This window comes from Antechinus flavipes, chromosome 2 (genome assembly GCF_016432865.1).
Source record: "Antechinus flavipes isolate AdamAnt ecotype Samford, QLD, Australia chromosome 2, AdamAnt_v2, whole genome shotgun sequence".
NCBI lineage: Eukaryota > Metazoa > Chordata > Mammalia > Dasyuromorphia > Dasyuridae > Antechinus > Antechinus flavipes.
The window spans coordinates 370,103,245-370,129,625 of NC_067399.1; the positions used below are offsets into that span (position 1 = coordinate 370,103,245).

Here is a 26,381-nt window from a genome sequence, read left to right on the forward strand (position 1 = left end):
GTCACTTAACTTCAATAGCCACAGTAAAAGATTGGGGTTGGGGGGGAAGGAGCAGTCCAATCCAGGCATTTTGACTCCAAATCTAAAATACTCTATCTCTTATAGTGGGATTCCTTATAGCCTATAAAGTCATCACTGAAAACTGCCCCAGTACTATCAGAGAGCATAATCTAAATGAGAAAAAGCTAGAGAGAGGGAAGAGAGTGCAAGGTCAAAGTACTTTTGACACCACCTGAAAGGTGGAAGAGAAGGCAAAGTCTGTCTTGCAATTCATCTAGAGCAGCCTGTCTTTTAGATGAGTTCAATTCAAAAAATATTTACTCAATGCTGACTGTGTTCAAGGCACTATGACTGGACCTAAGAAAACAGAGCCAGCCCTGCTCTCAGGGAATTTACAATCTCAGGAGAGGAAGGACAATTGCACAAATAACTGGTACAAGGGAGAATGAGACAAATGAGGAGAGGGTCAGAATACAGGACGCTAGAGAAGAAGAGATCATTTTCACCTGAAAAAGAATAGGATATAAAGGGTTTAATGGAGGTCAAATCCAAGCTGGGTCATGAAGAATGGGAAAGTGGCATGGAAAGGGAGTCCATTTCAGAGATGAGAACAAACACAGACTAAATGAAGATGGCTGTGAACAGTCATAATAAAAATAGCTCATATTTATATAATACTTTAAGATTTGGGAAATGCTATATATATATTGTAATATTTGATACAATAACTTCATCTTACAGATGGAGAAATTGAGTGATTTTTCAAGTCAATGATTACTAAACAACTGAGGCAAGATTTAAACCCAGAATTCCTCAATCCAAGACTAGATCTCTACTATACCACCCAGCTGACTAATTTGCTTGGCACATAGACTTGAATGAGAGATGGGAAGTTGGGGGGCCAGGAGACAGTATTTAGTTTAAAAAAGTAACTTAGGTTGAAGTCAAATCATGGAGGGACCTTAACATCAGAGAGCTGTGTTGATGTGCTGTTTTCAGTAGGCATTGAGGAGTCACTGCAGGTTGTCTTTTTTGTTTGTTTTTTTTAGAGAAAGGACCAACAATGTCACAATATTTCACTGGAAAGCAATTTGGAACTATTTTCAAAAAGCTATTAAAATGTGCATACCCTAAGACCCAGTGATACCACTACTAGGTCTATATTCCAAAGAGGAGAGCAAGAGGAAAAGGATTTGTCCATACAAAAATATTTATGGCATTTCTTTTTGTGGTAGCAAAGAATTGGAAATTTAGAGGGTATCCATCAGAATAGCTGAACAAGTTGTGGTACAGAAATATGATGGAATACTATTGGGCCATAAGAAAAAAAAAACAAGGCCACAGTTCAGAGAAATTTTCAGTTCAGGGAAGACTTATATGGACTGATGCAAAATAAGGTGAGAAGAACCAGGAAAACAATTTATGCAACAGCAATATTGTCATGACAAACAACTTTGAAAGACAGAAACTAGCCAAACAATAACCAACTACAATTCTAGTGGACTAGAGATAAAATACAAAAGAAGGAAGCATAAATACCTTTAAAAGTAATCTTAAATTTATTACATTTTTAAAAATCAAGCTCTATATTATAGAGATTCAGGGTTTCATGTACAATCTTTCTGTTCTTATGGGTATTTGAAAATGATTGTTTTAGTTGATGTTTATTAAGTTTAGAAATTTTAAAATGGGATTATTACTCAAACTAGTGTAAAAGATGAATTGAAGAAAAATGATGGAGATGGAGCAAGTAATTAAGAGACTGTTAAAATAGTATTAAATCAATCTTGTAATTTCAAGTCTGTGACTCTTACGAATTTTACCACATTGAAACTCCAATAAGCTGGCTCTGCTCAAATAGACTAACTTTCAAGATACAAAATATAATATTGAATGGATACTTTTTTATATTTCATGACAGAAATGATAACAAAAATTTGTCATTAGCAAATATCCTCAAAAAAACAAAAACCTAGAACTTTAGGATGATAAAAACAGTTTTTATATATGTATGTGTGTGTATATATATATATATATATATATATATATATATATATATACACACACACACATACATATATATATATTTTATGTGTGTGTAAATATATATATGTATATATATAGTATGTGTGCGTGTATATATATATTATATATATGTATATTTATACAAACACATACACACATATAGATAGATGGTTTTATATAATGAAAATCTTTGGATGGGCCAAAGTAATCTTAAATTAAATACAGTAGAGAAACTTAGCCAGCTCTGCAAAGGGTATTGCTGTAATGAGCAATATCAATACTGAATCTTTTTTCTTTCAAATCAACTTTTTTTGAAAAGTCAATTCCTACTAGTTGTGAGTTTTTGTCCTCATATGGACAATATTAACATGATCAAAAAAATTAATAAATGTCCACTGGAATCAAATATACAAATATACAGTAGGTTGTAGTGTTTAATCTTATTGGGAAGCATAAAGAACCTGACAAGGGTCAGCAAGGCTCAGTGCGAAAAGGAATGGAAAAGGGCTGTGTGAAAAACCTAACAGACAAATGGAGCTTAAACCACAAAGGATTTAGTTGTCCTGGGCATTCACAGGCTGTAGAGGAAGGAAGGAGGAAAGTGGAAGCAGGGAATTTTTCCCTTTTCCACAACCCTCACCTTGACTCCTTTCCTCTCCCAACCATCAATACCAGGAGGAGCGAAGGCAAGCTCAGCACCAGCAATGGAGGGTTCTCAAAGGCAACAATCTCTCAAATGCTCTCTCCTTTTTCTGAGTGTAGGAAGCATCACAGTATGTCAGATCTAAAGAGGACATAAAAAGGGTCTGAGGTTAAATCCTATGTCTTCTAGGAAGCTTTCCCTACCTCTTCCTTCTCCTCCTCCTCCCCCCTTTTTTATTTTAAATCAAACCTGTGATTTTATGTGTGTAGAGAGCTCGAAGTTGAGCAATTTCTACTAATGCAGATTGGTTTTCGGGACTGGGAGGGGCTTGGAGAGGTTCTCCAGTCTCCATCCAGTTCTCTTTCATCTGATCTCCTAGAGCACCTAGTATCTGGTCCACATTATTTATCTCCTGGACAATTACCCATTATCTGATGTTAATGTTCATAGTTCTTTAGCATGTGGGTTTTACCTCCCCAGACTAAAAGCTTCATGGAGACAAGCCCCAGGTGAGCTCCTCCTCTATATTGCAAGATTGGGAGTGCCCAGAAGGCAATGTCTGGCTCAAGCAACAAGCATTTATCAATTGATCAGTTCTTTTTCAGCTGGGCTGCTTAGAAAAAAAACAAAGACTAGTTAGGGCCCAGGCATGTATCAGGGGACTTCAACATGCTCGTTGATTAATTAATTAACTGACTAACTGAAGTCTGACACAGCCTCCCCAAACAGATCTCTGGTGGGAGGAAAGAAGAGGGAGGGCATGTAAAGAGGCTGTCCTTAATGATTGTAAAATGTTGGTAATTAACTGCTTCACTCTTAATGACTTAGAGGAAATTAATTGTTTTGTACCCTTAATTCACTTATTTTGTACCTCTAATTCATCTTAGTATTATGAATTACACTTATGTGTATGTGTCAAATTTCCTTCTAGACTCTGAGAACAAGGAACTTTATTTAAATTTCATATTGCCCCAGAGTACTCTGTACATGTTGTCCTCCCCATGAAACATTCCCTGACCCTCACCTCCAGAGTCTACAATCCTCAATCTCTCTCTCTCTCTCTCTCTCTCTCTCTCTCTCTCTCTCTCTCTCTCTCTCTCTCTCTCTCTTTCCATTCTCTTTTTCTTTTTCTCTCTGACTCTCTGTATATACAAAACAGACACACAAATAGAGTGGAGAGAGAACCAGCTTCATAAGTAGGGAGTACGAATTCAAGTCTTGCTCCTAATATATACTGGTTGTGTGCATTGGGGCAAGTCACTTAATTTTTCTCAGTGTTCTAGGCAACTCTATGTGACTTTATATGACTATAAATCATAGAGAAGACACTCATCTGCATTCATAGAAGGATTTCCTCCTCCAGAAATTTCCTACATCTATAAAATCACAAATCCTATCCCTATTTTGGTTAATACATCACCTTCATTTCCCACCCTCCCTAGAGTCATCCACTTGTAACAAAAAATGTAACAAAATCTTTAAAGAGAACAAAAAAAAATTGAATTATATCAACAGTATCCATGTTAGCCACCCACAGTCCACAGTCCCTCCTCCCTCCTACCTCTCTTCTTTTCTTCCCCTCTCTTAACTATCTTCCTCTGTTTTAACATCCTCTAACATTGTCTTCTTATGGTTCTTCAAATATTCTGCCTTTTGGTTAGTTATTTCTTGATATGAGAATGTGTCTCACTCTTTACCCTCCCCTTTCCCCCAAGATTGTGAGGCCGTTGTGTGCCACAGTAGGTAGAGTCATGTGCCTAAATCAGGAAAACTTAAATTCAAATGCAGCTTTACCAGCTACACGAACCTGGACAATCCACTTTACCTCAGCTTCCTCAACTGTAAACTGGGGCCTCACAGATTGTTATAAGGATCAAATGAAATACTATTTATATATACAGGTATTTAATAAATGCTTGTTTCCTTTTTTCCTGGTCTTATCCATCTGTGATTCTTCCCCTCAATCTCTTCCTCAGAGAATCATGGGTCCTACCCAATTGGAGATCCATTGTTATGAGGACCAAATAAGTGAAAATGATCCATAGCTCTTGACTCGTAATGGAAAGAGTCCTGGGTATGGAGTGAGGACTCAAATTTCAAATATATTTACTAGGTCTTTGGCCATATGCAAATCGCAATTTTTCTGAACTTTAATTCTTATTTCTGTAAAACAGGAATCTTGTTGGAAGAGAAACTTTAAATGGACATCTTACGCCACAGCATAAGATGCTGACCATACACACAGTAGTTCTTGTATTCTCTATAACTTTTAGTCAATTCTGGAATTGTAAAGGTATGATCTGCTGGGGAATCTCATTTGGGAAAACCTACCTGTGTTCCTTTCTCATACCTTCACCAATGATTTGCTACCTGCCCATTTATTCTCATCAATATTTTGTATAAATAATGAAGTAGGCACTGAGTCATTTGTCAGTCAACAAGTATTATAGTATCTACTATGTGCCCAGTGCTGTGCTAAGCACTTGTAGGTCAGAACTTTGGAATATTTTCTTAGATTTACAGAGGGAAAGACCCTCAAGCCATTTAATCCAATCGATTTTTTTTTTTAACAAATAAGGAAACTGAGACCCGAAGAAATTAACTAATCTGCTCAAGGTCATACAAGTAGTAAAAAGTAGAACAAGAATTTGAACCCACATCTTCTAACTCCAAATCCAGCACAGCATCTTCTCCAGTGTACATGCACCTCTACCTTCATTTTTTTTTCTTTTCTGTTTTTTTAGGCAACTGATTTGCTCAGAGTCACACAATTGGTAAGTGAGGCTGGATTTGAACTCAGGTCCTCTTGACTACAAGATTGGTGATTTATTCACTGTACCATCTACCTGCCACTCTGCCTTGGTTCTTGATCTTCCTTTTTGAGGGGGAGGCAAGAAGTAACAACAAGTTATGTGATTCTTTCCTAAGCATCTCCTGAATTCAAATGAATACTACTTGTAACTGTCTACTTCTTGGTGCTGTTTGTGAGTAAAGTGATTCAACTCAGTGGAGTTGGGGGATGTGAATCTCCTGCCTCTGTCATTCACTATTAATCACTTTGGTCCTCAGATCCCTCATCTGTAAAATTAACAAACCATCCTTAAGATCTCTTTTATTTTAAATCTATCACCCCAAGTATTATTTTAAAACCTATGGTCTTTTATTCACATATATCTCAGTAAACTCTTCCAATGAGAAGCTCTTAATTCCTGTTCTCTGAGATCCCAAACCACTTCATTTGTCCATAAGTTGGGCAGGGCAAAGCACCCACAATCTTGGGGATGTCTTATTCTATCCCCCAGGTTTCAGAGCCCTTCTCTTTCCCAACATTCTTGCCTGGATACCTTTGTAAGTGCCCCTTACCTGGTTCCTATCCTGTGTGCTCTTAAGAGACTCACCAACTCTTGGTTTCCAGCTGCTTCTGCCTGAAAAGAAAGGTTCCGAATAGTTATTGCTGCAGCTGTCTCTGGCAAACAATCCACAAGAATAGAAGGGGAAATCTCCTCCCTCCATCACCACCCATTGGATCTTCTGTAGGCTGCTGGACAGAATTGGTGTACCCTCCCTATTAGGATTGTGCTTTCAGCCTCTTTCTGTTCCTTCTCATCCAGGCTATATCCCCCATTGCTGGGACCCATAGCTCCTCCTTCTCTGCACTCCATCTTCCACCATGAAAGCTCTCTGAGGGTCCACTTTGTTCCTCCTATCTGCCCCAAATTGAATTCTTAAACAGCAGGGCTCAGATCTATTCCTGCCTCCTAACTATGACATCCCTGTCTGCTGTATCTACTTAATCCAGCAATAACCTTAGTATCCAAAAAGTTCCCTCTTACTCAGTAGCTATATGAATCACAGACTGTCAGCAATGGAAGAAAACTGAGAAATCATCTACTTCAGTACCTTCCTCTTACAGTCAAGGAAACTGAGGTCCAGTGGGAAGAAATAATTTGTACCAAGTCTTCCCTGGGTAAATGGATTATCAATTTAGATTTCAACCAATATCCTCTTTTTGCAGGTGAGTAAAATGAAGCCCAGAATTGAGTGTCTTATGCTGGATCACACAATTTAACAGGTGGAATCTGGATTGAAATTTCTGGTACTCTAAGACACAATGCCTTATAGTTTCTTGTTTTATCTATACCTGAACTCCCTACCATCACCACTCCCACTGTCAAGGGTACTGTTTTATTACACAGAGGTCAATCAATCAAGTAGCAAGCATCTATTAAGTACCTACTATATACAAGGCACTAAGCCAGGTGCTGAGATACAAAAACAAAAATAAAATAATCCCCATTTTCAAGAGTTTGCATTCTTTTAGGGGAAGACGGAGATAGATGTCCAGGTAAATATACACCCTGTACACTTTAAGCTTTAATAGCTTAAAACTGCAAGAAGACTTTGGGACACCCATATATACATATGTGTACACACACACACACACACACACACATGCATTGCATATGTATGCAAATACATAAATATGTATATACATACATACATACATACCTGTACATACTCATGTATATATATGTACTTATGGGTGTGCATATGTGTGTATACATACAAATAGAAGGTAATTGGCTAGGGAAAGACAATAGCAAACAGGGCATCAGACAAGGCTTCATGTAGCAGATTGGGTTTAAGCTGAGCTTTAAAGGAATCTAGGGATTCTGAGGCAGAGGTAAGGAGCAAGAGCCTTCTACGTATTCAACAAGTGTTTTCTGAGCCCAGCAATGGGCCTAAACAAAGCTTTATTCTGCTAGAAAAAGGAGGGACAAGAAAATGAATAAAAAGAAAACAACAACTTTTTGTATCCCAAACCTTATAATAAAAGTTTTTAAAAGATAAAAAAAAGTCAGTAAAACTCCCTGCATCACAAAAATCCAACATTCTATGCAACATTCTAAAAAGAATCTTTATAGCTATATCCCCAATGCCTGGCAAATAATAGGCACTTAGAAAATGGTTGCTGATTGTTGCCGTTGTATAAGTTTCCATATTTCTCTGTATTTACCACTGTAATCTTTATTATAGCACTTAATATTGCATTTTATTACATGATTCCCCAATCAATGGTCATCTACTTTGTTTTCAATATTGCTGTTAAATATATTGATGTTTCTTCTCCTCACTAATCACTTTGGAGTATAAGAATAGTGTGGGATATTTGGGCCAAAGGGTAGGGACATTTTAGCTACTTGGTTTGCATAATTCTAAATAGCTTTCCAAAATGGTTGCAAATCATTAGTGCGCCCATCTTTCCACAATCCCTCCAAAACTGACTATGTTATTTTATTCAGTTTGCTAAATATAAGGTCAAATAGTGTAGTTCTCATCTGTATTTCTCTTATTGTTAGCGATTTAGAATTTTCTTTCAGTTATTAGTTGTTTGCAGTTTTTCTCATGAGAACTCTTTGTCATAGCCTTTGCCCACTAATAAATTGGAGAATGGCTTTTGGTTTTATTTGTATCCATAATTTTATTTTTCTCTCAGGGAAAACGCCACCTTACCTAGATTTTTGCATGTGATCTTTATGAATCAATATATCAAATCTCTATGATTTAATATATAAAACCTATCCAACTTGGCTGATAAGTCTTGAAAGATCAGTCTATAAATATCAGAAACAGAATTTGAATTTAATTCCTTTGGCTGCAGGTTTAGCATTTGACTCTTGATGCCACATTGCCCCTGTATAAAGTAAGTACTTAATATATGACTGAATTGACTATTATTCTCCTCTCCTTCCATGACAATAACATATCATAACTTAATTAGGGAGTGGAAACTTGAGGTTCTGTGTTGACTCTACGTAGGACTTATGAGAACTCATGAAGTACTTATGAGGATCCAGGACAACAGTGATCAAATCAAGGATTTGAGGACGATTCTTTCACTTGCATCCTCTTGCCCCTAAAACCTGTAAAATGTATCCAGAACCACTAGCTCAGACTTACAACTTGCAGTGGAGTTTGCCCATCATATCCCGTCTGGAATAGGTCCACGCCTGCTTGCTGCCACGCTATCAGCCCATCCCTGTCACCACTTGCAGCCAGCCTGTTGGGAAGAAGCCGTCAGCAGACCCAGCCCCGAGTCCCTAAGGGTGGTGGCAGCAGCGGGCCACGAGTAGCATCTTGTGTCAACCAGGGAGATGCAGGCCAAGAGCCCAGGGTGGGTGAAAGAAGGAGATGATTATGACAGCGCCAAACAGCTGAGCAAGCAGCAGCCTGGGGGATGGGGGCTGGGAGGGGGAGGGAATTCAATGTGAAAATTAATAGGGCAGAACAGAGTCTAGTTTCACCCAGTGGGTGTGACCATGACTAACCAGAGAGAGACACAGAGGAGAGAGAGCGTCTCCAGTTTCATATTTCACAACATGATTTTTTCTCCCTCTGGCACTTTAAGAACAGAATGATTTTTAGCCAATACATAGTTCAAAGTAGGAGAGAAAGAGGAGGGAGGGAAAGAAGATGACAGAGAATACAGCTGTTTGACCATATCATCTGGGAAGTGGAGAATGAGCATCCTAGAGCTAAGAATAGCTCCATAATGTTGCTCCACCAGCCAGGCCTTGTTACCCATCAGAAGCAAGAAAGCAACCTTATTCATCAAAATGCCCACTGTCAGGGAGAAGAGGCAGACTACATCGTTCTTTTACCTTCAGGTTCTGCCCTGCTTACTGAATAAAATACTGACTTCCTCATCCCACCCCTTCTCACTTGGGCCATGTTGGAGAAGGTTCTGTTCCTATGGCCTCTCCAAGAGAATGGGTGAAAGAGAAGGTCATAATGTGCTGAGGACAAGAGAACATCAGAGTTCTTCAACCTCTGACCATAAAGGGTCTGTGAGTTCTGAAACACACACCCAAGTTCATAAGGAAAGGTGCTTTCAGGTACTTAGCTACAGATGACAATTAATACTTCATTGTTTAATCTTTCTTTGCTTTATCTTAAGCTCTCCAGCATCTCTGGAATACATCCCACTATCCACCCTCCAACAAAAGTTCCCCTCAATGACACACAGGGATGGAGACTCTCCCTCAGGGACATGATGCAGGAAAAAGCAAACACTGAGAAAATAACCAGGTAACCGGATTCCCCAATGCGGACAACTTAGGGACACTGAGATTCCACCTGGTTTTCTTTCCTTTCTATCTCTCCCACCCTTTTTCCTTGTTAGCACAGTATAAAAGAGTTTGGAACATCACATCTGAAAGCCTGAGCTTCCCACAGGCAACTTGGGAAGGGGAGAGAAGAGACAGGATGGTGCCCTCATTAAGATTATTGACAATAATTGCTGCCTTCCTGCCCCCACAGTTGAATTGTCCAGCCTTCATGTTTGTGGTAATAGCGGGGAGGGAACAGCCTTAAGCATTGCTAAAGAAAACCAGGATGCTTCCAAAGGCCCTTTCAGCTTTATCAATGAGAATTGGAGAACTCTGTCTCCAAACTTTTCCAAGAAGCCCTATTGCCCAAGGCTCTAGGAAGGTAGATAGTAGGGGAGAAAGAACCAATCTTGTTCCTTATGGAAAGCTGAGTCACAACCAATGCCACCTAAAAGAACCAACCCAGATCTGTTTTCTTGAAATTCTGGAGCTCCCAAACCTAGTTCTTATCTTCTAGATGCCAACTTCCCTCCCAGGGAGGGAGGGCCTCCAGTATTACCCAATGTGCCAGGTTACTAATCAGAAACATCTCTTTCATCCCCCCTTATCTCCACCCCTTCCAAGTGCTCAAGTAATAGGGGAGGGTTATTTCCCAGGGTGAGTAATACCCCCATTTCCATAGCTAAAAGGCCAGGGAAACCTACTCCCACCTACTTCCAGAGTCAGTCCTTTTCTTGGCCGTGGGAGCTTCCTTAATCCTGACTTCAGGGCAAGTCAGAAATATGCCAGAGTGAGGAGAAGGAAAGGGTACAGACAAGAACTCTCAAAATTTAGGAAAAATCTGAGACCTGGAAAGGAGCGAAGGTTTTCATCCTCGTGAATCCATTGTACTCAAGCCTGTTCTGCCAGCCCAGGGAAAGGAGACCACATAGAATACATTTTTTAGCATTTTGGGTTAATGCTGCTCAAAAGGATCCTCCCAGGCTTGGGACAATGATAGTGGTGGTAGTGGTTATAGTAATAACATTTATACAGAGTTTTCAGATTTACAAAGTGTTTTCCTCACAATAATTTTGTGAGAGAAATAGTACATTATTATTATCACCCTCATTTTATGGATTAAAAAAAATATTGAGGCTTGAAGAGGCTGGGAAGCCCAATGTCATCAAGCTATCAGATTCAGGATTCAGTTTGCTTCTATTCTAAGATTTTGGTTCTATTCTCTATCTCCAATAAAAGAAATACTCCTAGAAGACAGAAGGAACACTCCTGTATTCCTAGAGGAAGTAGCAGAATAGACCCTTTGCAGGAGGAAAGGCCTCTGGACATTGAATTTCTTACCAGTGGGCCTACCAAACTCCTAAATGGATAACCACTGGCGTGCTAGTGTTTAGTGAATACTGAGCTAGCTACCTCAAAAAATAATTCACAGGATCATAGACATTTAGACAGGTAAGATCCAAGAGAACAATTAGGAGAGAAAAGCCCTTCATTTTATAGATAAGCCAACTAAGGCCAAGAGTTTAAATGACTTGCCCAAATCAATATAAATAGCAAGTAATAGAAATAAAATTTGGCCCCAGATTCTTTCTACAACACCATGATGTCTTCAAGAACAATATGCCCTTACCCTGCCTCTGTACCCTAGCTCCTTTCACTGACTCCTCCAACCTAGGGTCTGGACTCTGACAAGGTATCTAAGCCATGGGGATGGGCCAAAGCCATCCTAAAACATTTTAAAAAACATCCTTTTTGATCCCTTCATTTTATAGATAGGGAAAGATGAGAAAGAAACAGCTTTTCCAAGATCATAGAGCCTGAATCACTGGACTAGGATCATCTAGGATCATTTGGAACAGAAACAGATCTTAAAGTACATCTAAGAAAACAGGATAAAAAGTTCCTTTTCTTCTTAGGATTCTACCTTCTTATTCAATAAACGTGTACCATTTTCTCCAGAATCTATCCTAGAGATGGCCTAGAATACTCAAAGCCTCTGCTAATTAAACTATGGTGGGAAGGAGCCTTGATTATGATCAGAGATGCCTAACTCGGTATCTCTTTTCCCTAGGTATTAATCATAAGTTAGTAGTAAACTCTTTAAAGAGTTAATCACAGTTCAGCACCAGCACTTTTGATGGGGAAGAGAAATGGGCCTGGCACCTTGCCCTCTCCAAGTTTCTCTCTCATCCAGAATTGCCTGTCCTTCATTTTGCAGAGGATGCTATTTCTATCTTTTCCCTCATATTACAAAGTGAAGAAAGTTTTTATCCAGGGTCAAGTTGACACCTCCCTCCAGAGGAATTACTTTATCTCTAAAAGACGCCATTATTGTTTGGACCTTAAGCTCACTTTGAGGTGGCTTTTACTTCAATGAAATTTTCCCATCTGGACATGCTATGGATTAAGAACCCAGCACCAGGAACCAGAAAACCTGAGTCTCCTGTGTCTGCAATGTAATCACTTGGATAAGTCATTTCATAGAGTAAGAGAAGCAGAGATCTGGAAATGGCCTTAGAGACTATGAAGTTCCACCTCCATTTCATAGAGAAGGAAACTGAGGGAGGGGAAAGGATTTCTTTAAGATTATCCAGCAAGTCAAGGTCATTGACAAGACTCAAACCCATAGTCTGTCTCAATTCAAGTCCACAATTCTTTCCATGATGCCATTCCTTCAAATACCCCTCTCTGAACTTTGATGTTCTTATCTATCAAATGGGAAAAATGTTAATGAATTGAAGGCAAAAAGACTGGGCCATTTCATGTAGTCCTATAATCTAATCATTAAGTTAGGATCTTGGTGTCCAGATCTAAGATCTCTCAATTGATTTTTGTGCAAGAGAGACATTAAAATGAAGCTAATGTGGTATAATATGAAGAATAATGAACGAGTCCAGAATGACCAGATTTCACATCCCAGCTTGGCTACTTGCTCCTTGTGTAACCTTGGACACCTAACCTCTCAAGCTCTCAGTTTCCTCATTGATTGACTCAAATCCCACCTTTTTTTTGGTAGAGGGAGAAATGTACAGACCTGTGATTTCATTAGTTACGGAACTCTCAATGAGGAAGCCCCATTCTATCAATGTAGACCAGCAGTGATTCTGCAATTTAGTCTGAGATATTTTAGTCACCACAAGTCTTTTTCCCAGGGTCAAAATCAGTATGTGTCAGAGGACAGGTCCACCTGCCTTGAAAGCTGTCTATCTACAAGACTACATTGTTTCTCATGAGGCAATCTTATCTCTTTGCTCCTGTGAAATTAGCTCTCAGAGACACCCCCTCCCCTTTAACACCTACATGCATTCCCTAGATGTCAACTCTTTCTCTTCCACTCTAAGACTGAGAAGGAAGAGGAGGAGGAGGAAAAGAAATAGTAGCCGTGATGCCATTCTTCCAAGGGGCCATTTCAATGTACCATTGTCTTATAGAAACTCAAGGTCTGGGAAAAGGATGACACTTGAGTACCCATAGAATTTAAATACCTAAAGGTCTTCTTCCTCTTTTTTCCTTCTTCAGTCTTTCAGCGGGAGAGAATTAAGGAATACATGAGAAATCAGGGAAGAAATTTAGGCAGCTTTTTCTTTTTCCAAGTGAAAAGAGATATGGACCTGGAGTTAGGAAGTTGTAAGTTCAAATACCACCTCAGACATTTAATAGCTGTGTGACACTAAGCAAGTTCATAACCTCTGTTTATCTCAGTTTTTTCATTTATAAAATGGGAATAAATAATAGCACCTATCTGCCAAGACTCCTATAAGCTATAAAAATGAAATGAGGAAATATCTGAAATGTGCTTTGCAAAACTTAAAGTGTTCTGTAAATGCTGGTATGGCAGAAAAGCCTTGAGATAGTATAAGGAGACCTCAGGTCTCGATAATGGTACTCATTTGCTGTGTGACTGAGCAAGTTTCATCCCCAACTCAATAATCACCTCTATAACATAAGAAATGAGAGTCTTTTCCCCTTCTTCCTTGATCAGACCACAGCTGACATACTAAATTGAGTTCTGGGTACCATATTTTTAAAAGCCACACTGACAAGCTAGAACAAGAACAAACAGAATGAAGAGAGACCTACAGACCTCACATGGGGGGAGTGATGGAAGGGACAGGGATGTTTTAGTTTGAAAAACAGAAGACTCAGGAGAGAAGATGATTGCTATCTTCAAGTATTTGTAGAGTTGAGATTTATCCTCCTTGAGGATAGCTTTTTGTCCTTCATTTTCAAAAATGTCAATGACACCATGGGGAATGATTAGCACATGAGTTCGATTTAAATGAGGTAAAGTCATCAGCCTCACTTTCTCTTCCACAATCATCAGAGTCTGATGGCAAGACAAAAATCAGGACGACTGTTAACAGATCAGGAGGCAAAGGATGACATTGGAGTCTTTGATGTTGGACCAAAGTGCACCACTGTACCAGCTTCACTTGCCTTCGAGGCCACTGGAATGAATCCACACATTCCACCGGAAAGAATCTTCACATGTTTGGAGTAGACAATCCCCTAACCCACTGACAGATTTAAGGTCTGTCAGTTATCTTCAATATGTTTTCCCCTATCTGCTGTGACAGGTTTTTACCAGGGTGTAACCTCTGCACAAAGGAGAGCTTCTTGGAGCCACAGGTGAGGCTCACAGGTGAGACAGATGACAGGTGGCTACCAAAGATGAATAAGCAGCCCTGAAAAGAGCTTAGCAAGTCTTCCTATTAGAGGAATTAGAGCTTCCTGAACACTCGATACAGGATAGAAGGAAAAGTAATGGGCAGAAGTTGCCAAGGCAGATTTTGTCTCTCTACAAAACTAATCAGAAGTGTTTCAAAATGTCTAACGTGATAGAGGATGAATTTCCAGGGCTGGATGTCTTCAAACATGCTATAGATCACTTTTTGGAGGAGATGTGGGAGAAAGATTTCCTGTTTCTTTTAAAGGATGAACTGGATACTCTCTGAGGTTTCTTCCAGACCTAAATCTATGAGATTTCTTCCACCCCAAAGATACTATGACTCTTGAGGCCAATTAAGGTGAAGGAGGGAGCAAGGAGTCAGTCAGTCACCCTTCGCTGATAGGCCAACTGACTCAGCTGCCCATCACTCCCAGACCCTTAGTTTCTTGAGGAAATGGAATGGAATCCAGCACTACCTATCAATTATCTCCCTGACCCTGGGAGTAGAAGGTCCTCGATGGGGCAGTAGCAGGAGAGTAGGATGTGACGGACAGGTTTGGGGAAAAATATGTCCAAAAGAGTTTGGAAGGCTTGTTCACATTAATGCAGATGCCAGGAAAAGGCAGAAGAAAGGGGTTGTCTTACATCTAAAGGTTTATCATCACCCTAAAAATATACTTAGCATTATTAACTTATAGCATAATTAATTTATAAGATCCCTTCGAATTCTGACAGATTATCTTATAGAGATGGGACACAGAAAGGATGATTGTTAAAAGCCTGCTCTATGGGAACAGCACAGCGAAAAAGAGGACCATCCAAGATCAGCTTCATTGCTGCTTTTTCCCAGAACTGACTACTTCTTTGGACACCACAGGAATTCTATAGTATCCAGTTATTTCCTAAACATACCATTCATCCTCTCTCAGGGTTTCCTCTATGTCTAAGACCCTTTAGGATGTTTTCTAAACTCTCTCCCTCTTCTTTTTCTTTCTTCTGTTATCTTTCTCTTTCTCTCTTCCATTCATTGTTCTCTTCAGTCATCTTTCTCCCTCTATTATCTTTTTCTTTCCTATTCCCTCTCCTCTCTCTCTCATCTCATTATTTTGCCCCTCTTTTCTCTCATCTTTCTCCTTCAGCCCCTCTTGTTCTTGCTCTCCTTTTTCCTCTTCTGTTTCATCCTGCTCATACATGCCTCATCATTCTCTCCTTTATCTTGCCCTTTTCTGTCTCATCTTTCCCTCACCCTAATTCTCTCTCCAGTTAGACAGGTTTTACAGGGACTATCTAAGCCCCAGTCCAGGACCATCTTCTCCTCAGTGAAGAATGTCATTCTGGGAGTGCCTTGGGCAGGAGGGTGAGACAACAGGTGGGTGAGGTTGCATGAAAGTCAGAGGGGGAAGGTGCTGGGCATGTCTATTGCAGGAAAGCAGGCTCCCACCCACCATTTTCTCTCTGAAGTTGCTGCCTTCTCTATTCTGAAAGCAAGGGGCAACAAAAGGAGGGGAAGTTTATTTTCCTAAGAGTTGGAGTCTTTTTATACACTGGGAAAAGGATTAGGATTTTGAATCTGGATACCCGAGATAATTCATACAGCTTGCTACTTCCTACCTGTGTACTTTGGGCATTGTCATTCCCATTTTTGGCTTTTAATTCTCTCAACTGTAAATGAGATGGAATCTAAGGTCCCCAAAGGTTTGAAAATCAATGATCAAGTGAGCTATCTGATAAGAAGAATTCTTTTTATTTTTTGATTCTAACTCTGTTGTGTGACATCCCAACAATCCCTGCTCTTTTTGAACTTCTGTGATCCTACAAGTTTGAAAAGAAATGGCGAGGGTGGGCTTGGATGGGAGGCAAGATCTAATCTTAGTGAGATCATCTTTTCTGGTCCATGAGAAAGATTCTTGGATATGAGGTCAGAGGACCTGAGTTCCAATACTGTCTTTGTTATCTAACATTTCACTTTAGTGGCCTTAGTTTCCTCATCTGGAAAAGGAAAGAGGAAGAAAGGAAGGAAAAAAGGAAGAAAGGAAGGAAGGAAGGAAGGGAGGGAGGGAGGGAAGAAGAAAGGGAGAGAGGGAGGAAAAAAACATTTATTAAGTGTCTATTATGTGCCAGACACTGTACTAAACACTTTGCCATTACCATCTCATTTAATCCTCACAATAACACTAGGAAGTAGGTGCTATTATTATCCTGTTATCAGAGTTGAAGCAACTGAGGTAGATATAGATTAAGGACTTGCTCTGACTCACACATTTAGTAAGAATCTGAGGCTGGATTTGAATTCAGATCAGAAAGGTCCACAGCTATATCTACTGCACCACCTAGCTTCAAGTGAAAGGTTTGATTGGATGATTTTTAAGGTACCTTCTGGTTCTGCTTATATATTGCTATGATTTTTTACTTGGAATATTTATCCTAGGCCATATAACTAATAAGTGTCATAGCCAATATTTGAACTCCTATCCCTTGAACAAAGTCTAACATAACTACCACAGGAAGTTAACTCTCTGTCTACAGAATTAACTAGCAGGCTGAAGGACAAAAGACTCACATACAAGCTCTGTTTTGCTCTTTCCAGGCCATTGGGTTTCAGAGTCCTCTGAGGCTGAGATCTCCTCAGTCACAAAGATATTCCTAGATTCTAACACAGAAGCAGAAAACTTTAAAGTTGAGGGAAAAAGGCTTAAAACATACAACATACAATGCAAAAATGTTTGTGGCAGCCCTTTTTGTAGTGACTAGAAACTGGAAATTGAATGAATGCCCATCAATTGGAGAATGGCCAAATAAATTGTGGTATATCAATGTTATGGAATATTATTGTTCTGTAAGAAATGACTAGCAGGATGATTTCAGAAAGGCCTGGAGAGACTTATATGAACTGATGCTGAGTGAAATGAGCAGGGCCAAGAGATCATTATATACTTCAACAACAATACTATATGACGATCAATTGTGATGGACATGGCTCTCTTCAATAATGAGATGAACCAAAACAGTTCCATTTGTTCAATAATGAAGAGAAGCAGCTACATCCAGCGAAAGAACTCTGGGAAATGAGTGTGAACCACAGCATAGCATTTCCAGTCCCTCTGTTTTGTCTGCTAGCATTTTTTATTTCCTTCTCAGGTTAATTTTACCTCATTTCAAAGTCCAATTCTTCTTGTGCAGCAAAATAACTATGGATAGTATACATATATTGTATTTAACATATACTTTAACACATTTAACATGTTTTGGTATACCTTCCATCTGGAGGAGAGAGTAGGGGGAAGGAGGGGAAAAGTTGGAACAGAAGGTGTTGCAAGGGTCAGTGCTAAAAAATTACCCATGCATATATCTTGTAAATAAAAAGCTATAATAATTTTTTAAAAATAGAACATACAATAGAATATTCCAGTTGGAAGGAGTTTCAGAACTAACAAACATAGAATGTCAGAGTTGGAAGGGTTTTAGAACATGAATGTCAATGTCAAAAGGAACCTCAGAATCATAACATTTCAGAACTGGAAACACCCTTCTATCACAAAATAAAAATGTCAGAGCTCAAAGACAGATATTAGAATCTATCTAGTTCAATAGCATTTTACAGAGTTCAAATTCAAACAGCAGAGACTTGCTCAGTGTTGAGTTTAATGTGCTAAGTTAGTGTCAGAGCAAGGTCTGGCCCCCAGGACTCAGGATTCCCAAACCAGGGCTCTATATTCTCTGCATCCAATGAACCACGTCTGCAATCCAAATACAATAAGATGAAGGGTTTCATAGGGACTTTATTTCTGTGAACCTCTGAAGGCCAATGGAACAGGTCATCATATCCCTAACAAAGGGCTTCTCTTTTTCCCAAGAGAACTATCTTTAAATTCTCCTGAGGGATGCTGTCCATCTAGAACAAACCCCACTGGATGCTCCCTCCAGGAAGATTGCTGTCTGGATAAATCTTGATAGCACTGAGGAGGGCTGGGTGTGGGGGCAGCTCAGGGATACAGCCTGTATCTCTTACCTGCAGAGCTCAGTCCCTGCACCCTGAAGCTCTTGAGGAGATAGATGAGCACCTGCATCCTTGAGGAGCTGGATGACATCTCTGTGCCTATGAGGGGGGAAAAAAACCATAATAATTGCTTTGTTTTCTCTACCTAGTAAGATTAGTATGGTGTCTTAGAAACAATGTTGGATTGGGTATCAGAAGACTTATGTATCCAAGTCTTCTATGATCTTGGATTTCATTTCCTCATTGGTAAAATGGTAGAAAGAGCAGGGATAGACTGGATGACCTTCCATCTAACTCTAGATCTCTGATAATAGGATTTTTGGAACATATTTCCCAAGGGTTGGTTCCTAAAGAGGAAAATTTTCCTCTGCCTACCTGCCTCAAGGCTATGTCTAGCAAGATAGCAGAATTATGGAATCCCAGAATCCAGGAACTGGAAGGGATATTTACTGAGCAAGAATCCTTTCACAATGTTCCAAATAGAAAATCATCCAACCACTCTTTAAGATAACGAGTGATCGTTGAACTTTACCCTCACAGCCCTTTCCATTAGTGATTGATTCTAGTTTTTGTACAGCTTAGGTTAGATGACTTCTGATGTTCTTTCCAATTCGAAGTTCTTTGACATTATTTTTCCTTCTGAACCTGACACGCATCTTGGTAACTTCTCCTAATTGTTCCTGGGCCTGTCCTTTGGGGACCAAATAAAATAAATTTAATCTTTCTACCTCGTTATAATGTTTTGATTACTTGAAGAGGCACCACTCACACCTATCAGATTTGATAATATGATAGAAAAGAAAAATGGCAGATGCAGGAGGAGATGTTAACAAAATAGGTTAAATCATTGTGAAGTTGTGAATTGGTCTAATCATCCTGAAGAACAATTTAGAATTATGCCCAAGTTGCTAGAAAACTGCATACTCTTTGACCCAACAATACTAGTATTAAATTTGTATTCCAAATAGATCAAATGAAAAGGGACCTATATATACAAAAATATTTATAGATCTTTTGGTGATAGTGAAGAACGGAAAACTGAGGGGATATCTATCAAGTGGAGAATTGTCCAGACAAATTGTTATACAATTGTGATGGAACACTATTATGCTGTAAGAAATGATGAGAGGAATGACTTCGAAAAAGCTGGGAAGATTTATATGAACTAATGCAAAATGAAATTAGCAGAACCAGAAGACTGTTGTACATAGTAATAGTATTGTACTATTGTACAAAAGTACAATAGTAACATAACAATAATCAACTGTGAAAGATTTAGCTTCTCTGATTAGGAAAATGATCCAAAAAAATTCTAAAGTATTAATGATGAAAAATGCCATCCACCTCGAGAGACCTGAGAAACTCTGAGTACAGGATTGAAGCACATTTTTATTCACTTCATTTTTCTTTCTTTTTTTGCAACATTGTTGTTTGTATAAAAACATTGAAAGATATATGACTTCATCTATATAATTGATATCATTCCTTGCTTTCTCAATGGATAGGGGAAAGGCTATAGGGAGTGAATTTGAAACTCAAATTCTAAAAACAAATTAAAAAAAAAAAAAAAAGCTGCCCCCCTACCCAACACTTGAAGACAGTCACACCATGTACACTCTAAATTCTCTCTTATCTAGGTTTTCATCATCCCTGTTTCCTTCAGCCAGTTCTCATATATCATGATCTCTGGTTCCTTCATAATCCTCAGAAAATTCTTTAGCTGATCAGTGACCCTGTACAGAACGAAGCAGGACCTGACCAGGGCAAGGAACTACCTCCTATCTTAAAACTCTCAGGAGACCAATTAGTAAGATTCCCCTGATTGTGGCTCTAAAAGACTAGATTGAAAGCATTGAATTTGGGGGCTCTGCAAAATCCACTGGGGAAGTTGTTGTCATTACATTGCCTCCATACTGACAGCTCCAGTTAGATAATGTCCTTTCTAAAATGTGGCAACTATGATCTATTCAATGGAAAGAAATCTGGACTGGGAATAAGAAGGCCCTGTATTCAAATCCCAGCTCTACCACTTACTAGCTATGTAACCTTAGGCAAATCATTTCAATTCTCTGGGTTTTAGTTTCCTCATCTGTAAACTGAGGAGTTTAGACTAGATGACCTCTGGGGTTCCTGCCAGGTCTTAATCTATATTAAGATGATCACTACTTGAACTGTTCTTGTACTCTGAAGTACAAGAAGGTGTGGTTCCTTCAAAAGGTCTAGCATCTTCCTAAGGAATAATTTCATAGGCAATAATATTGGGTTCATACACTTATTTTTTAATGTATTCATTGTTGTGAGGTAATACTAAAAACCACCTAGGCAGAAGAAGGAAAGAAATAAACAGTTCAGGAAGCAAACAATAATAAACCTGGCATGAAGGCATGATATAGAAGTGATGAGAGCCATCAATCATCCAGATTTTGATAGAGAGTTCTCTCTGTGTCTCTCTGTGTGTGTCTGTATCTCTTTCTCTTTCTCTCTGGAAGAATACAGCAGATAATGAATTCTTCCTTTGCTTTAAGTAAGATTTTAGTCTTCAAAAGATGGAGGAAGCAATAACATGAGTTCAGTTATAACCAGTAAGGGACAACTGGTTGCAAAAGTAGAAACCTAGGAGGAAAGTTCCATCTTGGAATTTGTGATAGAAAAGGAGAAGGAAAACTAAGCACTCTAGTGTTTTTGATAAGAGATTTCAAAAGTAACAAAAGGCACAAAGGCAAAATTTTATGGACAATAATGATGCAAGGAAACATAGCCTTTAAAGAGATGCCTAACTTTCAAGAATGATATCTTAATACAATTAAGATTACAGAAACAATTCCAATAGGGAAGAACAGAGTAAACTCTAAAGTGACTGATGTGAATACATAGGGCTAGATTTTTAAAATAAGTTTTAAATTTACAAATCAATAAACATAAATGAAGATCCTGTCAACTGGTTCCTTCCTATTCACAGAGGAAAACAAAATACTGCAGCCTCATCATTAAAATAAATTACATAAGCAAATGGGTTCTAATATACATTAAATTAAAAACCTCTAACTAAATACCAAAATAAAAATCTTGAAAATTAATGGCAAGACTAATACAATGGAAAGTTTTTTAAAAATTAACTTAAAAAAACTAGGAACTGCTCTTTTGGAAAAAAAAAACTAATAAAGTGAATAAATCATTGGCTAAATTTGAATCAAAGAAAGAAGAAAATCAAATTACCTGTATCAAAAATAAAAAGAGTGAATTCACAACCAATAAAGATAAAATAAATGCAATCATTAGGAGCTCCTTTGCCCAACTATATACCAATAATGCTGACAAAGTGAATGAAATAGATGAATGTTTATAGAAGTAAATGGATTGCTGAGTGCAGTAGCTGGTATTCTTTCTACCAGTGAGTATTAGACAGAGGATCTCTTGAGCTCAGGAGTTCTAGACCACAGTAGTTTAAACCTTTCAAGCATCTGAACTAAGCCTGACACCAGTACGCTAAGCTCCCAAGGGTAGGAAGTCCATTAAGTTACCTTAAGGAAAAGTGAACTGGCCCCTGTTGGAAACAGAAGTGATCAAAGCTCCCAAGTTGATCAATAGTCAGATTGGAAACATGAATAGATAATATACTTTCAGTCAAAGTGAAACTCACCCCTTCCCCACTTGCCAAATAAATGAATGAATGAAGAGATAAATTAAAAAATGGATGGATATAACAAACTAGTAAGTGTGTTTAGCAAGTAATTAAAAGCCTAGAGCTAACGGAGAAAACATAGCAGCCGAATGATACTATACACTGGTCTATGGCCTAAATATAATACAGGTTTTGAGCCCTTGTTTTAGAATATGAAATATTTTTGTAATATCAGCATTTTTAATTTTAAAACTTTACTTTTATATGTAAAACTTTTGTAATTTTCAAATAAAAGAATTCAACATTTGATATAGAACTGGCAATCAGGAAATTGATTAACTTTATATTTAAAATACACATATAGGAAATGGAAGTGAGGACAGGTAAAACATAGACATGAACACAAAAGTGTAGTATCACCCTGGAGTGATAGCTTTAGAAACACCAAAGCTCCCAAAGAGATATGGCCCTCATAAATACTTAAGACAATAAAAAGAGGGTATGGCTTTTTAAAAAATGTTATCTTGGGGGCAAGTGAAAGATGGGAAAGGAAATAGGACTGCTATTCAGAGTGCATAGAATGATGAGAATGGATAGGAATAGATGACATTAGAAAATAAGCTTACCAACAACTCATAACAACTCAAAGGGCATGTACAGGAAATTACTGAATTACTGAAACCCAGAAAACATGAAGATTCAAGTGGCAAACCAAAGGATGGGTCAAACAAATCATAAAATCTCAAAATTATTGACATTTCAGGTAACTTAGAAAACTGAAATAGTCTTAAGCACTCGATTTCAGGAAATTGTTCAAGAATATTTTCCACAATTAATTAAAACAAGCAACAATATAAAAATAGAATCCACAGTATCCTGATAAGAAAAAAAATACTGGGTCATGCTTCCTAGATACATTACAGTTTAATTCTAACACTGTCATGATGAGAGGAAATAGAATCTACAAACTTCAAGAATGACAGAAATAAAATTTGGTCACACATATTCCTCAAGCAAGGGAAGGGTCAAATGACAATCCCTTGAGGGCAGGGATTTTTTTTTTTTTTGCCATTCTTTGTGTCCCTGTTATTCAACACAGAGCCTGACATATAGTAAGTGATTAATAAATGCTCAGCAAAATTAAAAAATATGAACTATGAATCCAAAATTATCCAACTATAAAAAAGAATATTACATAAAGTTAAGAAGGTATTAAAGAAATGTTCAGATTTTAGAGACATATGTACTTCATAGAAATCATTGAATAAACACTAGTCTCTAAGTTATGGATAAGTTCGATCTATTTCCCTTGCTCAACAATTAAAATTTCCCAAATTCAATTCAATTTGACTGCATGCAGCAAACATATATTGAGGCACTAGGGATACAACTGGCAAAAATAATTCTTGCTTTTTTCCATTTCCTTGGAAATATATAGCATGTATCCAGGTAAGTATAGTAGGAGATATTTTAAGGACAAGGAGGAGTTTGCTAGTATCTGGAAAGGTAAGGAAAAACTTCTTGGAAGAGATTGTACTTTAACCTGAGCCTTGAAGTAATATAGGGATATCAAGAGACAGAAATGAAGATAGATCAAAATAAAAAGATGATATGACTTGAGGAAATGTATGAAACTAAAAGATAGTATATTAAATTTGGAGAACAGCTAATATTCCAGTTTGGCTAGAACACATAAAAGAGAATGATATCAAATAAAGACTAGAAAAGTAAGTGGAAGTCAGATGACAGCCTTAAATTCCAGTTTAAGTTGTTGGTATTTTATGGCAGTAGTGAGGGAAGAAGGGAGAGGGATGGAAAAGGGTCAGTTTTGTACCTAAGAAAGATAAATAGGTAAAAATAATATATGAGAACATGCTAAGTATTGTATTAACCAAATCACTAAATGTTATGGAAGAGTATTATTAAATAAAGGGGAAAATAAGGTAAAAGTAGTAGGGGCAGAATAATGCCAAATTATAACTCTTTATTAGATAAAGAGTAAAGACAAGTTAAATAAATTTATACAATAAGCATGATAAAAAAAATTGTATGTGTGTTAATTTTGTTCATTTTCAGTTAATAACAATAGGAATTTATAATACATTAGAAATGTTTAACATGTATCCAAGTAATCTCCACTGCAAATGTATAACATGTATCCAGATAAGTATAATGGGAGATATTTTGGTAGTATCCAGGTAAACCAGGTATAACATGTATCCAGGAAAGTACAATAGGAGATATTCTGGAAAAAAAAAATTGAAAAGAAAGATAGAGGAAAAGAAAATTTTTTCAAGTGTAATGTTTAATGTAAGTGTACTGAACTCTAAAATAAAATAAAAAGTTAGAGAATGAATTATAAAACAGAATTCTATTTATAAGAAGTATTTGATACAGAAAGATTTTAAAAGATTTAAAATAAAAGGATGATCTAAATTTTATCATTCTGCCATAAAATAACAATATAGAACAAATTCAAATTCAGACCATTAAGCTTAAAGAGAAATAAAGACATTATATTATGCTAAAAGCTTATATTCAAAATAATACTATATTTTAAATACATGGGCACTTTATAATTCCACAGTAAAATTTATAAAGAAAAAAAATTCATTGATTTAGAAGAAATAGCTGAAAAATCAATAAGAACAGGAAATTTTAACATCTCATTATTAGCAAATAACATATACAATAAAAAGATAAACAAGACAAATTACAGTGCTAAATAAAGTATTAAACAAATCTGATGGATGTATAGGGAATTATAGGGAATTCAATGCGAAAAATAAAGAATATGTATTCTTCTTTAAAGCATAAATAGAACCTAAACAAAAAATGGATGGTATGCTGGTAGGAAAGAAAACAAAGGTGAATATAGAAGATAAAAGATTTTGTTCACTACAGCTGTGACCATAATGGAATAAATTATGTACAATGAGTAAAAAGATAAGTGTCTCATAAAAACTAAAGATTGATTTACTAAGTAACTCTCTAGTTAAAAAGGAAATTATAAAAACAATAGATTGTGTCAAAGATAACAATAATAGATATTACATATAAAAAAGGCAATTGTGTAGTATTAAATGCTCATATAAGTAAAACAAAAAGAAATATACTAAGTTGAGTAGTCACCTAAAAAGTCTACAAAGTCATGCACCAATACAAAGCAGAAAAAGATAAATAAAACTGAGAAAAAGAGAAGAAATCTAAGAATATAAGAAATAAATTTTCAAATGATTTCAAAAGATCAATAAAAATGATAATAATAATTTGTGTTTGGTAAGGGAATTTAAGGTTTGCAAAATGTTTTTTTAGTAACTACTCCCATGAAGTAGATATTAAAAGTAATGTCAATCCCATTTTATCATGGAAGAAACTGAGACTTAGTAACTTGAGGTGACTTATTCAAAGTCACACATACCTTTTAAGTCACAGATTTTAATTAAGGTCACTCTTCACTCCAGGTCTTGTTTTCTCTTCACTGCACCACCTTGCCTCTCAAACTGATAAACAATTTAACAAGAAGTTTAAAATAAGGAAAACAAGTCAAATAACCAAAATTAGAAAAGAAGGAAAATCATGAAGGCATATATACATTAAGTAACCAAGAAAATTATTGACATCACCACAAATAAGTCTAAGCTAATACATTTGCAAATCTTAAACATTCTTTTTTTATTATTATTATAGCTTTTTATTTACCAGTTATATGCAAGGGTAATTTTACAGCATTGACAATTGCCAAACCTTTTGTTCCAATTTTTCCCCTCCTTCCCCCCATCCCCTCCCCCTGGATTGCAGGTTGACCAATACATTTAAACATTCTTTTTAAAAACACTTCATAAATTTTATTATTTATTTAAAACATTTTTTCTTTTTAAATTTTGAGTTCCAAATTTTTTCTCTCCCTCTAATCCCTCCCCCACCTATTGAGAAGCCAAGCAATATAATACATCAAAATTATGCAAACTTTCCATGTTAGCCATATTGAAAAATAAAATTTAAAAAACTATATTTCAATTTGTACTCAGTTCATCAGTTTTTTCTCCAGAGGTAGACAGCATTTTTCATCAAGTCGTTTGGAATTGTCTTGGATCATTGTATTGCTAAGAATAGATAAATCAGTCATAGTTGATGTACAATATTGCTGTCACAATGTATCATGATCTCCTGGTTCTGTTCACTTCACTCTGAATCAATTCATTTAAGTTTTGAGAGGTTTTTCTACAACTCTCTGCTCATCATTTTTTATAGCACAATGTCATTCAAACAATCATCTCCAAAACTAGTACAGTCATTCTCCAACTGATGGGTAT

At 37.2% G+C, this 26,381-nt stretch overlaps 1 protein-coding gene across 1 annotated transcript in view; it reads right to left on the bottom strand.

Moving 5' to 3' along the window:
* Positions 1–2,450: 2,450 nt before the first annotated feature.
* The window catches only part of ASPG (asparaginase), a 123,092-nt gene continuing 99,161 nt past the window's right edge, over positions 2,451–26,381 (bottom strand). Inside the window, exons 13-16 of the mRNA XM_051978275.1 lie at positions 18,456–18,542; positions 8,630–8,729; positions 6,032–6,093; positions 2,451–2,809 (exon numbers count right to left, since the gene is read on the bottom strand). Coding sequence (XP_051834235.1) covers positions 2,794–2,809; positions 6,032–6,093; positions 8,630–8,729; positions 18,456–18,542 — 265 coding nt within the window. The 3' untranslated portion in view covers positions 2,451–2,793. The remainder of the gene's footprint in view (positions 2,810–6,031; positions 6,094–8,629; positions 8,730–18,455; positions 18,543–26,381) is intronic.